Below are 16667 nucleotides of genomic sequence, written 5' to 3' on the forward strand. Positions count from 1 at the left end.
TGAGCCTTTTGTAATTCTCTTTGCTACTCTTCTTAATATTGAGCCTTTGTAATTAAAATTGAGCCTTTTGTAATTCTCTTTGATACTCTCCTTAACATTGAGCCTTTTTTAATTCTCATTGATACTCTCCTTATTATTGAGCCTTTTGTAATTCTCTTTGCTACTCTCCTTAACATTGAGCCTTCTGTAATTCTCTTTGCTACTCTCCTTAATATTGAGCCTTCTGTAATTCTCTTTGCTACTCTCCTTAACATTGAGCCTTTTGTAATTCTCATTGATACTCTCCTTAATATTGAGCCTTTTGCAATTCTCTTTGCTACTCTCCTTAACATTGAGCCTTTTGTAATTCTCATTGCTACTCTCCTTAATATTGAGCTTTTGTATTCTCTTTGATACTCTCCTTAACATGAGCGCCTTTTAGTATTCCTCTTTGCTACCTCTCCTCCTTAATATTGAGCCTTCTGTAATTCTCATTGATCCTCCCTTAACATTGAGCCTTTTGTAATTCTCTTTGCTACTCTCCTTAACATTGAGCCTCTTGTAATTCTCTTTGATACTCTCCTTAACATTGAGCGTTTTGTAATTCTCTTTGCTACTCTCCTTAACATTGAGCCTTTTGTAATTCTCTTTCCTACTCTCCTTAACATCGAGCCTTTTGTAATTCTCATTGATACTCTCCTTAACATTGAGTCTTTTGTAATTATCTTTGCTACTCTCCTTAACATTGAGCCTTTTGTAATTCTCATTGATACTCTCCTTGATATTGAGCCTTTTGTAATTCTCTTTGATACTCTCCTTAACATTGAGCCTTTTGTAATTCTCTTTGATACTCTCCTTAATATTGAGCCTTTTGTAATTCTCATGCTACTCTCCTTAACATTGAGCCTTCTGTAATTCTCTTTGGTACTCTCCTTAATATTGAGCCTTCTGTAATTCTCTTTGCTACTCTCCTTAACATTGAGCCTTTTGTAATTCTCATTGATACTCTCGTTAATATTGAGCCTTTTGCAATTCTCTTTGCTACTCCCCTTAACATTGAGCCTTTTGTAATTCTCATTGATACTCTCCTTAATATTGAGCCTTTTGTAATTCTCTTTGATACTCTCCTTAACATTGAGCCTTTTGTAATTCTCTTTGCTACTCTCCTTAATATTGAGCCTTTTGTAATTCTCATTGATACTCCCTTAACATTGAGCCTTTTGTAATTATCTTTGCTACTCTCCTTAATATTGAGCCTTTTGTAATTCTCTTTGCTACTCTCCTTAACATTGAGCCTTTTGTAATTCTCATTGATACTCTCCTTAACATTGAGCCTTCTGTAATTCTCTTTGATACTCTCCTTAATATTGAGCCTTTTGCAATTCTCTTTGCTACTCTCCTTAACATTGAGCCTTTTGTAATTCTCATTGATACTCTCCTTAATATTGAGCCTTTTGTAATTCTCTTTGATACTCTCCTTAACATTGAGCCTTTTGTAATTCTCTTTGCTACTCTCCTTAATATTGAGCCTTTTGTAATTCTCATCGATACTCCCTTAACATTGAGCCTTTTGTAATTATCTTTGCTACTCTCCTTAATATTGAGCTTTTGTAATTCTCTTTGTACTCTCCTTAACATGAGCCTTTTGTAATCTCTTTGCTACTCTCCTTAACATTGAGCTTTTGTAATTCTCATTGATACTCTCCTTAATTTTGAGCCTTCTGTAATTCTCTTGCTACTCTCCTTAACATTGAGCCTTTTGTAATTCTCTTGATACTCTCCTTAACATTGAGCCTTTTGTAATTCTCTTTGCTACTCTCCTTAACATGAGCCTTTTGTAATTCTCATTGATACTCTCCTTAATATTGAGCCTGTTGTAATTCTCTTTGATACTCTCCTTAACATTGAGCCTTTTGTAATTCTCATTGATACTCTCCTTAATATTGAGCCTTTTGTAATTCTCTTTGCTACTCTCCTTAACATTGAGCCTTCTGTAATTCTCATTGCTACTCTCCTTAATATTGAGCCTTCTGTAATTCTCTTTGCTACTCTCCTTAACATTGAGCCTTTTGTAATTCTCTTTGCTACTCTCCTTAACATTGAGCCTTTTGTAATTCTCATCGATACTCTCCTTAACATTGAGCCTTTTGTAATTCTCTTTGCTACTCTCCTTAACATTGAGCCTTCTGTAATTCTCATTGCTACTCTCCTTAATATTGAGCCTTTTGTAATTCTCTTTGCTACTCTCCTTAATATTGAGCCTTTTGTAATTCTCATCGATACTCCCTTAATATTGAGCCTTTTGTAATTATCTTTGCTACTCTCCTTAATATTGAGCCTTTTGTAATTCTCTTTGCTACTCTCCTTAACATTGAGCCTTTTGTAATTCTCATTGATACTCTCCTTAATTTTGAGCCTTCTGTAATTCTCTTTGCTACTCTCCTTAACATTGAGCCTTTTGTAATTCTCATTGATACTCTCCTTAACATTGAGCCTTTTGTAATTCTCTTTGCTACTCTCCTTAACATTGAGCCTTTTGTAATTCTCATTGATACTCTCCTTAATATTGAGCCTGTTGTAATTCTCTTTGATACTCTCCTTAACATTGAGCCTTTTTTAATTCTCATTGATACTCTCTTTAATATTGAGCCTTTTGTAATTCTCTTTGCTACTCTCCTTAACATTGAGCCTTCTGTAATTCTCATTGCTACTCTCCTTAATATTGAACCTTCTGTAATCCTCTTTGCTACTCTCCTTAACATTGAGCCTTTTGTAATTCTCTTTGCTACTCTCCTTAACATTGAGCCTTTTGTAATTCTCATCGATACTCTCCTTAACATTGAGCCTTTTGTAATTCTCTTTGCTACTCTCCTTAACATTGAGCCTTTTGTAATTCTCATTGATACTCTCCTTAACATTGAGCCTTTTGTAATTCTGTTTGATACTCTCCTTAACATTGAGTCTTTTTTAATTCTCTTTGCTACTCTCCTTAATATTGAGCCTTCTGTAATTCTCTTTGCTACTCTCCTTAACATTGAGTCTTTTGTAATTCTCTTTGCTACTCTCCTTAACATTGAGCCTTTTGTAATTCTCTTTGCTACTCTCCTTAATATTGAGCCTTTTGTAATTCTCTTTGCTACTCCTTAACCTGAGCCCTTGTGGTCAACAGTAAAAATCGTTGTTCGGTTACACTAGTAATTAACTGTTCGTATGCTGTTTTGTCACGTTCTCGTTACAGTCGTCGGTTTTCAATAATATAACATAACTTATGAAGAGGAATCATTTATAAAATCGAGTGTCAACAAATCAGATTCAGTACTTAAAGATTTATTTCTTCGAATTTCTGTGTTAAATCAGAGATCATTTGTGATACAGAAGATCTTAGTGACACTCTATTTTCTGAAGAATTTCTTTAATATTTTTTTCGGGAACACAAAAAGTGTAGCTCTTTGCCTTGGTTAACATACGAATGTAAAGAAATGTTTTAGGTAAAAGATATTTCATTCAAGAATTGCTTATTTATGAAGTGAAATACTACACAGCTAAAACATTCTAAAAAGTGATTAGTTAATGAAATTCAGCCATAATGCCTTTTCTTTTGTTTACCAAAGTCTAAGTGTGTTTCTTTGAATGACTCATTTACGAGTGCAGAATGTCAAAGCAATAACAAAAAGAAAGCTCATTTATGCATGTGTGATTGCAATTTTGTTCTTTTATTAGAATGCGTTTTTTTAATGCTTGAAATATTTTTTGCTCTGTGCCTGGTTGCAGAGAGCAGTCATCAGCGTATCCTCTTAGCAACTGGCTATTTCACACAACAGTCACATAACAGCCATTATACCAGCGCTCTAATGCAGCAGTTTATGATGCATGAAAGAAGAAGACATGTACTTTTTTTTAATGTATAATCTTTGTTTCTTTAGAACCATTAATAGATTAGTTAGCTTGCCGTTGGATAACAATACAATGCTAAAACAAACAAACAAAATAAACAACACAAGGTACGGCAGCTCTTAAAAGAAAGAGTAACGTCCCTTGATAGCATATTTGAGAAGAAATGACGTCAGTGGAGTGATAATGATGGTACTTGTTTCTGGTTACACCCTCGTGTACCTGGAGTTCATTGTAGCGCCGTTGCATGTTGTTTTCTGTAAAAGATGAAACAATAGCGTCATGCAGGAAATAAAACACCGACAAGAAAAGACGCACAAAGAAAGTATCATATTACCAACTTATATTTTCTTTCTTGTCAGAATATATTAATATTCTGACAACAAGAAAAGACAGAAAAAAACAAGAAAAGAAAAAAAGCATGTGAGGGCAGTTTTTCCGCATGATGATCAGACATAACCATAGACATATCTTTTTCATGCAGAATTTATATTGTCTACAAAAATCAGCATTCGACATGTATATCTTCATTTTCATTCTGCATCAGACTAACTCACAAAATGCTATAAAAACATTTACATCTAATTTAAGAACATTCCGGCTTTTACACATTTTTTTTAAAAACAACAAATGAATTTTCTTTCATTTTTCTTATACCGCGCTCATTTTAAGTGCATCTTATACACTTAAAAATTGGTTTCGGTTTATAATGCGTAAAATCCACATCGTCTGAGAATGTGTTGTAGAGAATCTTTCCAACAGAAATTCACAGCCACATGGCCTCTAAACTTTAAGTGAAATGGTTGTGCAGTTTATTTTCTTTTCAGTTTTAAATTCAGCCACTGTGATAACATAGGAAACCAATGTTTCTCTGATCAGTCTACATAAGACAAATCAGTTTAGTATTTGAGAACTGTCGTTGCAAAACTGACCTTAAATCACTCTTTAAAGTGAATTCTTTTGTATGTGGAAGACAAGCATAAGTACTATATATCTCAGAGAAAACAATGATAAAGTTTCTTCCTTTCTTCCCGTTTGTAAGAAAGATCATCACGAAAACAAGTACGTGAACTTCCTGAAAATTGAGTTTGTTACATTATCTATCTATCTATCTATCTATCTATCTATCTATCTATCTATCTATCTATCTATCTATCTATCTATCTATCTATCTATCTATCTATCTATCTATCTATCTATATACGCATATGTAAATATATGCACATATACACCAACCCCTGCTGCTAAGCGTAAGCTATAAACAATTTTTTAAGATATCGAATTTCGATACAGGAAAAACGACATTGCGTAAATAAACCACTATTGTTTCTGAAAGTTATTTTCTATACTTTCTACGGACTGCTCAAAGCTTACTATCTTTCTACACCTTGATCTTACCTTTACTTATTACTATATATATATACATATGTATATATATCTCGTTGCTATTATGTTAAACTGTTGTATGTCCAAATTTGGGCAAATGCGTTTTTTCCACTATTTAATTTGCTTGTAGTAGCCAGTTCTTTTGGTCAAACTATTGTATCTCCAGCTACTTCGATGCCAAGATATGAAAATTGTCAAAGTGCAGTACAACGGTTCAGCATTTTTCAAGAATGTAGTTAGTCCCACATATGACTGTTTTACAAAAATATTTCTGACTGAAAATATCACACATACATGGAGTTACGATTTTATGCACCCAACAAAGTATTATTGTTAAGCTGAAACTGTTGCTAAAGTAAAAAGAAACGGAATGGTGAAACTATGTTTTCATTTCCTGTAAAAGCAACGTTTTGGACTTACGACACTTTTGCATAATAGCAACGATACATACACAAAGATACTCGTTGTTATATTCTTGTTGTTTGCATTTGTAATTGTGTACATGTTCTCATTTTTGTCCTTGTTGCCGTACACATTCGCTAGCTTTCTTACAAAAAATCTAATGCTCTTAGCTTAGACTTTTTTTGGGGCAACCAGATTGAACTGTCTCAAGTGTAACTGCCCGAAACGTTAACGACATCTGGTCACTTCACTGAAGAAAGAAGGCCACGAATGGCCTGTCCTTTTTTACCCTGTCCTAATTATTGTTTCTCTTGTCCGCCTTTTGTATCGTCTATATGTCCGAATGCTTTATTGTCCTCTATTGAGTATTTGTCCCATTTTTATATTTATATATACATACAGCGGTGTACGTACACACTTGTGCTCACCTTATAGTAAGTGCATATCTAAATTTTGTACGACTCTTTTACTCTATCTTTTAGTTCCCCCATACTTTCTTCCTCTTTTCTTTTTCTCGCTACCGCTCTCTCTCTCTCTCTCTCTCTCTCTCTCTCTCACATTTCTCACACTTTTCCTCCTCAATTATTTCCTATGTCCCTGCCTTTAGGTTTTCACTTCATACACGCCTGCTCAATTTGATTCATTCTTAGTCGAAAGACACCTGTTGTTATATTCTTGTTGCTGCGTACCATGTTCTCTGATTTTGTCCTTGTTGCCGAATACATTCACTAGGTTTCTCACAAAAAGTCTAATGCTCTTATCTTAGACGTTTTTGGGAGCAACCAGATCGGACTGTCTCAAGTGTAACTGCCCGAAACGGTAACGACATCTGGTCACTTGACTGAAGAAAAAAGACCACAAATGATCCGTCCTTTTTTTCCCTGTTCTTCTAATCGTTGCTTCGCCTGTTCGCCTTTGCATCGCCTATGTGTCCGAATGTGTGCATGAGAGAGTACACAAAGACAAGGAAAAATAGTGTAAAGAATTATACTTTCAAATTAGACAGATAGATAAAAAGATAGCAAGATATACATAAATATCTCTCTCTTTCTCTCTGTATATATATATATATATTATATATATATATATATATATAATATATATATATATATATATATATATATATGTATGTATGCATGTCTGCCTGTTTATATATGTATGTATTATGTATGTATGTATGTATGTATGTATGTATGTATGTAAGTATGTATGTATGTATGTATGTATGTATGTATCTATCTATCTATCTATCTATCTATCTTTATTGCTGGTGACATTTTTGATAAATTACTAACAGATAATGGATAAAGGAAAAGGTTTAACTTGCATCAGATATGAATGAAGACTGACTAAAAAGAAAATGTACTTCTGTTTGTATTGGCTAATAAATACCAATGTAACCTTGATAATGACAAGTCAATTATACGTACCACCACAAGCTGTTTAAGACTCTAATAACGAAGACTTCCTTAAAGTCTGAAACTACTGAGATTTCGACCAAAGAAAAGTTAGAAAGCTTCAAGACTGGTCTTCAATGTAGCATTTAATATCGAACGTCTTAAAAACGACACGGATTTCCAGATCCCGGTAAACAGCTATTTAGAGTAAGCAATATGTCCTAGAATTAACTGTAATTAGAACTGTCAGAGACATTAGATTACAATAGTATTACAATAGTCTTAATTACTGTCTGAACCGATTGCCTTATCTATTAACCATTCGTTCATGGTGCAATCTTTGTGAAGTCTCTACATTTCCAGGTCAGGCAACAGTGCAGTCATGTCAATGTCTGGTCATTTTGTATCAACTAACAAAGCTTTTAGGACTTTATCAATGACTATTTTAATAATATTGAGAGCGGTTTATATTTTAGAAAAAGGTGTTCAATTGTAAGAACGAAGAGGTGTTGTTATTTGGATCCAAAAGCATTCAAGACAGCATCCCCCCACCGCACGCCATATATTACTTTATCCAGGAATCGTGTAGCCTCGACTAGATTACTCTTTTAGAAGAGTAATGTTTCAGTCATTTGACTGCGGCCATGCTGGAGCACCGCCTTTAGTCGAGCAAATCGACCCCAGGACTTATTCTTTGTAAGCCTAGTACTTATTCTATCGGTCTCTTTTGCCGAACCGCTAAGTTACAGGGACGTAAACACGCCAGCCTCGGTTGTCAAGCGATGTCGGGGACAAACACACACACACACACACACACACACACACACACACACACATATACATATATACGACGGGCTTCTTTCAGTTTCCGTCTACCAAATCCACTCACAAGGCTTTGGTCGGCCCGAGGCTATAGTAGAAGACACTTGTCCAAGGTGCCGCGCAGTGGGAATGAATCCGGAAGCATGTGGTTCGTAAGCAAGCTACTTGCCTCACAGAGACTCCTGCGCTTTTATTCAATATATCTTTTTCTTTTTTTAAAAAATATAACAAACCGATTAGGCATACTTTGAAGGTGACTTGACGGCTATGTCTAGAAGGTCGAGCGACTACGCAGAAGCTTCCTCGTTGTTGATAATGTTACCGCTTCTGCTATATAGCTCTTGGTTAACTCACAAGCGTTCCAGTCGTGACAAGCCTGTCTTTTGTTTTAAGAATAGGATACACATTATTGTAGTGTATCCTTTACTTTATTTTATCAACCTCGAAAAGATGAAATGTAAAGACGACCTCGGCGAAATTTGAACTCAGAACGCAAGATCTGACGAAATGCCGTTAAGAGTTTTGTCGGTAGTGTTAACGATTCTGCCAATTATACCAATGTAGTAGGGTGGTTTTCGTCGTTTCTTAGGGCGCAGAAGTCTTTAGTTTTGTATACGCATGTCTGTGTGTTTGCACGTGTAGATGCGTTGTACTCACGCAAACACACATGCACGAACAAGCGCATGCATTTTTGTACACACGTACGCGTGGTGTTTGCATATGTCTATATATACTCTTTTACTCGTTTCAGTCATTAGACTGTGGCCATGCTGGAGCACCGCCTTTAGTCGAGCAAATCGCCCCCAGGACTTATTCTTTGTAAGCCTAGTACTTATTCTATCGGGCTCGTTTGCCGAACCGCTAAGTTACGGGGACGTAAACACACACACACACACATACACACACACACACACACACACACACACACACATATATATATACATATATACGACGGGCTTCTTTCAGTTTCCGTCTACCAAATTCACTCACAAGGCTTTGGTCGGCCCAAGGCTATAGTAGAAGACAGTTGCCCAAGGTGCCACGCAGTGGACTGAACCCGGAACCATGTGGTTTGGTAAGCAACCTACTTACCACACAGCCACTCCTACACCTAGCTACTTACCACACAACAGGTACTTAATTTATCGACTCCAAAGGATGAAAGACTAAATCGGCTTCAACAGAATTTGAACCCAGAACGTAAAGAGGGATGAAATTTCGTCAAGCATCTTGTTCGGCATGCCAATGATGCTGCTTGCTCTCCGCCTTACAACAACTCCAAAATATTAACAGGTGAAATCTGACTGAGACCGCAAAAAACCCGTAATAACGCAAAGCCTTTTCGTCGGCTCTCTAACGCTTTAGCAGATACACTATACTGAAGACCACTTTCTCGTCTTACTTTAGATACAACAATAGGAAACAAGCATGAGAATATTTACCACAATCATATTGCCATTTTCTATCCTCCGAATAATATGCATCTCGGCACCTTGTAGACTCTCTCCCGTATGTTTCTCAACGAATTTATCTCCATCAGCTGTAATGATACTCTGCAAAAGAAAATGCAAGATTATTATTATTATTATTATTATTATTATTATTATTATTATTATTATTATTATTTCATGTTTGATTTTTGCTTTACGTTTGTACAAGTTGGCTCCAAGTCTCACCCAGAGACCTCAAGAGACAACAAGTTGGAAGTTCATGTTGGTGTTATGCCTAGGGTGCCATATATTTCGTTTTGTACATAGTGTTGTTCTAGAGAATGTTTAAGAAACCATAAGAAAATTATGTTTGTTTTAAAACTTGAGATTACATAGAAAGTATTTTGCGTAGGATATGAGCAGTTCCCATGAGCACTATCTTTAGAATTTATACCATTTTGGGGTTTTCTGGTATTTGAGCTAGGTAGCTATCAGCTCCTTTTGCTATCATTCCCAGGGCACCTATTATTATTATTGTTGTTGTTGTTGTTGTTGTTGTTGTTGTTGTTGTTGTTGTTGTTGTTGTTGTTGTTGTTGTTGTTGTTGTTTGTTGTTGTTGTGTGTTGTTGTTGTTGTGTTGTTGTTGTTGTTGTTGTTGTTGTTGTTGTTGTTGTTATTATTATTATTATATTATTATTATTATTATTATTATTATTATTATTATTATTATTATTATTTCAAGTTGGAAGTTATATAAGGAAATCATAATGTCCGTATTTATTCTCAAAGTATTTGTATTTGTTTGCCAAACGAAACTTGAAACATATTCTAAAACGTAAACCTGTTTCGAGACGTACATTATTAGAATGCTATTATATTTCCTATGATTCATGTATTCTCTTCAGGAAAATATGTAATTAGTTGCATCTAGATATGAGCCAACACTTTACGGTGGAAATTAGCAATGCGGGTTCAAATCTCGATCGAGCTAATTCCCTCAACACTTTCAGTCTACGGTCTCAATAATTTCCATCTCAGTAATTTCTCTCAGCTATTTCCATCCGTGGTCCACAACATTGAGAGGGATGGATTTCACCATTCTGAAATGTTATTGACATTATATAAATAACGCCTTAGTTGGTCACCAAATAGCAAGCGAGCTAATGAAGGAGCGGGCTTTGAGGTCATTCGACTTGCTATAATTCGCAGCCAAATTCCCGTCAACGAACACCCTACAGTCTTATAAAAGTGAAGACAAACTGGATAATGTAGTCTTAACTACATTATATAACAAAACAATATGCTCATGATTGGATGAGCTTTGATCAGGTATGTTGATTCAAAGTTGACAAAGAACTATATTAAAACAACAGCTAAACGACTATTGCAAGGAAATATTGAAAATTCCAATGTTCATGACTTTCTCCAGGAAAATGTCTCGCATAGGTATCATTGCAAATGCCAGAGATGCACCAGCAGTCGCCCAGAAAACGATTCTGTAACTCTGTTTCAATGTTCTTTCAAAACTAGTAAACCCCATTTACGAAAGGCATGGAAGTCGCAATTTCCTACTTCCTCCGTGAGATAGAATTTAAGAGATTTGTGCCCTGTCAACAATATTCTTACAATGGTGAGGAATTCCAATGGTCCCGAGAATAAAATACTAGCTTGTTATTGAGTGTAGATTCGCACATCTTCACTTACAAAATATTTACTTGTGACAGGTTTCTCTGAATCAAAATCGCATTTCGTGACTTGCCTAATATGAGTTAGGAATGAAGTGAGCATATTTCATTTTTCTACAACTAGAGAATGGGATCATCCATGCATCCTTCCATCCATCCATCCATCCATCCATCCATCCATCCATCCATCCATCCATCCATCCGTTCATCCATCCATCCACCCATCCATCCATCCAACCATCCGTTCATCCATCCATCCATCCATCCATCCATCCATCCGTTTTCTCCGGCTATTATTCCTGAGAGGATCGTAGAACTAGATTCCTCAGATGACTCCTTCACAGGGTCCTAGCAGAAGCAACTGAAGCTATGGATATCATCCAACCATCCCGTTCTTGGTCTGGGTATAGATCTCTCACCGGGTGGCTCGACTTGAAGAATCCGTTTTGCGAGTCTTTCCTGCAACATTCTAATGACAAGTCCGTAGTTCCGGAGCTATGACCTCAGGAGTATTAGTGTAATAATTAAAGGAAGTTGTCTTCAACCAGAAAGCGAAACCAGTCCGCGCTTTGCTTCGGTTTATCGAAACCTTATTTTTTTGCCTCAAAATGAATTTTACCGATTGCATCAACAACTTCAGTAAACAATCAATGCACGCCATTTTCTGCATTTCATTTCTCCATATTAGCCGTTTCCGCGTTTCATTTATCTAAATTTTCAAATTTCACGGTGAAGCAAATTTCTTGATTTCGAAAATGGGGAAATCCTTTTAATTGTTTAAAATACATCTATTCTAACAGATGACGAAGATAAAGGGGGAAAAGTAAGGTAAAATGAATGGAAAAGGAAAAAAAAAAACAAAAAAAAAACGATACAGAGGAAGAAACGGTATGGCAGAACCAGAGAGTGAGGGATATGGAAAAAAAAAACCCCAGAAAAGAAAGAGTAGTCGACAAGGTTGGGGGCGGAAGAAGAAAACGATTAGAAAAAGATGGAGTAGAAAAATATGCACAAAAAAGAAAAAAGATGAGAAGAAATAAGAAGAAAAAGTGGAAGAGAGAAAGGAAGATAAAGACGAAGAAAAGTGGTAGGTCCTATAACGTTTCCTCTTCTACTTGAGAAACTCAAATGAGGTGATGAACAATGGGTAAAGAAGTGAGGGAAGAAAGAAAAGAAGAGACGAAGGAAGTGGAAGAAGAGATAGTCCGCTATGATGAAACAACACTTCTTTCTATTTATAGTTTCGATCATTTGATTTTATTGGAGTTATCTCCCATGCTTGTTGTTCTTAGATTTTAAAGACTACCAGCTAAATGTGCGTCTCAAAGACGAGTCTTTCTTATTAGGAAATGATGGATTCTCCTGTCGTAAACGACTAACGAGGGTTTCGCAATTCCTTGCTAACAACCTACATAGATGATTTGTTTTATAGTGGTCAAATTTTTTGCTGCATATTAGCCCACCCGCTCCATCAAATCAACATTGCCTGTAGAGACGCCCGGTGTGCTAAACGTAAGATGTCTACAAGATCGCAGACCAACGTGAAATGAAATGATTTGCTTATGAGCACAGCACCACCGCTCAATCCAGGAATCAAACCCACAATCTTGCAATCGTGAGTACAGCACCTTAACTACGAGGCCAAATAGGTTAGTATAGATGTCAGATAAGTCAGCATCGAATCAACGACGCCAAATAGGCGGCACCGAAACGGCTGTGCCTAAACGTCTCATAGCCGTTCATTTTCTCTTTCCAGAACGTTGTCCCTCTATAAATTCACCCTACATCTGTCTTTCCAGAAAATCATTGGCCTGCAACAGCTTAAGCGGAACACATATGGCATCAACCGCAACCTCACTGATCTAGGAAGACCTGTGAAGACCATGGATATACACAACTCCGCATACAGACCAAACTAATACAAATAAATAAATAAAGAAGTTAATCGATGTTTTTCCGTCCACCATATCATATATTTTATACTTATTACATATCTGTAATTAATATGCGGAATACCCATATGAGGTAGCTTCTCTCAACCTTATTGACGATATTCATAATTAGCGTCACTTCACTTCTCTAACCTGCAAATCTCTCTGCACGCAAGTTAAGATTGTATTATGCAGTCTTATGATGCAACAAATTCAAAATAATTTGAATCGTGCAATTGACCCACTTGAGTTATTTCTCATAGCTCTTTGTATATATACATATTGGGGCTGGCCAGATTGGAGCAATCTCAAGATTAATCAACCGAAATTGTGAGGATGATCAGGTTCTTGACTGAAGATTGAAGGCTTCGAACTGTGTTTTTGTATCGTCTTCTGAATGTTTTGCGTTCTTGTCCCATTTTGTATTTTTATATATATATATGTATAGCGGCGTATGTACCCTTTGTTCTCTTTTATATATATATATATATATATATATATATATATATTATATATATATATATAATATATATATATATACACATACACACATACACACACACACACACACACGTATGTATGTATGTATGTATGTATGTATGTATGTATGTATGTATGTATGTATGTATGTATTTCTCCCTCTCCCTCTCTCTCTCTATCTATATTTAGTGGTGCTACGTCATAAATATCTGGTTACTCCCACGGAAAGACGGCTGCCGTTAACGTGTTAATTCTCAACTGAACGACTACCGAACTACTTACTAACCCGCATCAATACCCCCAACCATACAAGCAGCTTGCAGACATAGTGGCAACAGTTTCATGCGAACATCCTGTCCGAGCGCGTGGGCCAAAGAATAAAGAAAAAAGAACTGATGTCGCTTTTGGACCAATAACACCACATGACCTGAGTTGACCAACAGGGCCTAACATCAAGAAGCTATCTTCAATTTGTCTCAAATCGTATTACTCTTCTCTCGTTATCTGATGAGGTGGGCTTGTCCCACGAGCCCGCGAAACTTGAAATCGTATGTAGCTGAGTCAAGCTATTATTAAACAACAACAACAACAACACACACGCGCACACACACACACACACACACACCACACACACACACACACACATATATATATATTCTAGCAAAAACTGTCCGACGAACGGGAACGTGAAACTCAGAGTAACAGGTTTTGTTGAATTTTCTGCTGCTTTAAATAAAGCATATTACTCTACCACTGGTATTTGAGTACTCTTTTTTCCACCTTGTTTCACATTTATGTGTTTACTGCGTATATATATATATATATATATATATATATATATATATATATATATATATATATATATATACATACATCTGTGTGTGTGTGTACATGTGCATGTCTATATACATACACACGAATATATATACGTGTGTATGCGTGTGTTTGAGTGTGGAGGTGGAATTGTTGTGTGCGTGTGTGTATATACCATCTAATGCTGCCTGGTTGCCAAAATTGCAAAACTTTGCAAAATAGAATCAACCAAATATTAAACTACTCTCGAACGTTATACTTCGGCAGCCATCATTCTTGCATAAGAATACGTAATACCAAATGAAGTCCTCTGAAAGCAGGAGTTGTACAATCTCTGCGCAAGTTTGTTTCAAATACCTTTTCTACTTTAGGCACAAGGCTCGAAATTTTTGGGGAGGGGGCCAGTCGATTAGATCGACCCCAGTACTCAACTGGCTCTTAATTTATCGACCCCGAAAGGATGAGAGGCAAAGCTGACCTCGGAGGAAGTTTGTTTCAAATGCCACCGAAACGGAGAGCATAATTTCCTCTTTAGTTGTACTGCATTTACAAGCTGGCAAGCTGGCAGGATCGTTAGAGCGCCGGGCAACATACTTAAAGGCATTTCATCCGTCTTCAATGTCCTGAGTTCAAATTCCGCCGCAGTCGACTTTGCCTTTCATCTTTCGGGTTCGATAAAATAAGTACTAGTTGAGCACTGGAGGTGAGGTGGGTGGGCGTCGATGTAATCGACTTAACCACTAATCTGCTATTTTTGTGTCAAAATTTGAAATTTATATATATACACACACATATATATATGTGTGTGTCGGTATGAAACTATTCATGCTTGTATGTATACATGCGCTTTATTTTAAATTTTTGTTAGTATATGTACTAATATATAGGCGTAGGAGTGGCTGTGTGGTAAGTAGCTTGCTTACGAACCACATAGTTCCGGGTTCAATCCCACTGCGTGGCACCTTGGGTAAGTGTCTTTTACTATAGCCTCGAGCTAACCAAAGCCTTGTGAGTGGATTTGGTAGACGGAAACTGGAAGAAGCCTATCGTACATATGTATATATATATGTATGTGTATATATATGTTTGTGTGTCTGTGTTTGTCCCCCCAACATCGCTTGACAACCGATGTTGGTGTGTTTACGTCCCCGTAACTTAGCGGTTCGGTAAAAGATACCGATAGAATAAGTACTAGGCTTCCAAAGAATAAGTCCTGGGGTCGATTTGCTCGACTATAGGCGGTGCTCCAGCATGGCGGCAGTCAAATGACTGAAACAAGTAAAATAATTACTTTACTTCATTTATCTATGCGTCTGCGTGTGTGTGCCTGTCATTCTAGCTCTCCCGTTCAGCCATCTTTCTGCTTGCTTGTTTAATTGCCTGTTAACTTGTTACACTTGAACAATAAACAATCTTACCACTAGAAACGGTAATAGTTTCTTCATAATTACGGAAAGATACATACGGTAGTTACGTATGTATGTAGAAACAGAGTGAAATATAGATAGATAGAAAAAATAGACACATAGGAGCTATGGAGAAAGAACGTTAGGTTTTGGTAAGAAAGACGTAAATGTGCGCAACTGACAATCAAGATGAGCAGAAAGAAAATGATTAAAGAAAGAGAGAGAATGTTGTGAGAGATGACGAGAGATAAGGAGAAGTAATGAGCGAAAAATATAACGTGAATGAACACAATAAAAGGTGTAGGAGAGCAATATGGGTGGGAGAAACAGAGAGAGACGGATTCGTTTCTTAAGCATTCATATTTTCAAAGACAGAAAATTTAGAAAAAAAAAAATTATTCTGACAAGAACATCTATGTCTTATCTTTGTCTTATCCACCGCCTCCTCTTCTCTCTCTCTCTCTCTCTCTCTCTCTCTCTCTCTCCCCCTCTCTCTCTCCCTCCACACACACACACCACACACACACACACACACATATATGTAAATATATATACTTGGAAATGGATGCGTGGCGTTCATTCAAATAATAATATAATAATATATATATATATATATATATATATATATATATATATATATATATATATATATATATATATATATATATATATATATATATTTTACTTGTTTCAGTCATTTGACTGCGGCCATGCTGGAGCACCGCCTTTAGTCGAGCAAATTGACCCCGGAACTTATTCTTTGTAAGCCCAGTACTTATTCTATCGATCTCTTTTTGCCGAACCGCTATAGATACGCATATATGGGTACAGGACGTCACAAAAGTAAACAACATGAAATACGAAAACAAAAGAGTTGAATACGCAAACAACGAGAGAAACAAATGGAAAACAGGACAAGTAACACAAAGAATGACCCTTCATCAGTTGTCGGTTGTCCATCTATTCTTCATTTCGAGCATTGAACGACGCTGTATGTCCTGTTCCCATATATGTATATATATATATATTATATATATATATATAT

At 36.3% G+C, this 16667-nt stretch overlaps 1 protein-coding gene across 1 annotated transcript in view; it reads right to left on the reverse strand.

Moving 5' to 3' along the window:
• Positions 1-3290: 3290 nt before the first annotated feature.
• Positions 3291-16667, reverse strand: part of LOC115218082 (fatty acid-binding protein homolog 9) — a 161094-nt gene continuing 147717 nt past the window's right edge. Inside the window, exons 3-4 of the mRNA XM_029787862.2 lie at positions 9320-9430; positions 3291-4127 (exon numbers count right to left, since the gene is read on the reverse strand). Of these exons, the coding sequence (XP_029643722.1) occupies positions 4077-4127; positions 9320-9430 (162 nt within the window). The 3' untranslated portion in view covers positions 3291-4076. The remainder of the gene's footprint in view (positions 4128-9319; positions 9431-16667) is intronic.

This window comes from Octopus sinensis, linkage group LG1 (genome assembly GCF_006345805.1).
Source record: "Octopus sinensis linkage group LG1, ASM634580v1, whole genome shotgun sequence".
NCBI lineage: Eukaryota > Metazoa > Mollusca > Cephalopoda > Octopoda > Octopodidae > Octopus > Octopus sinensis.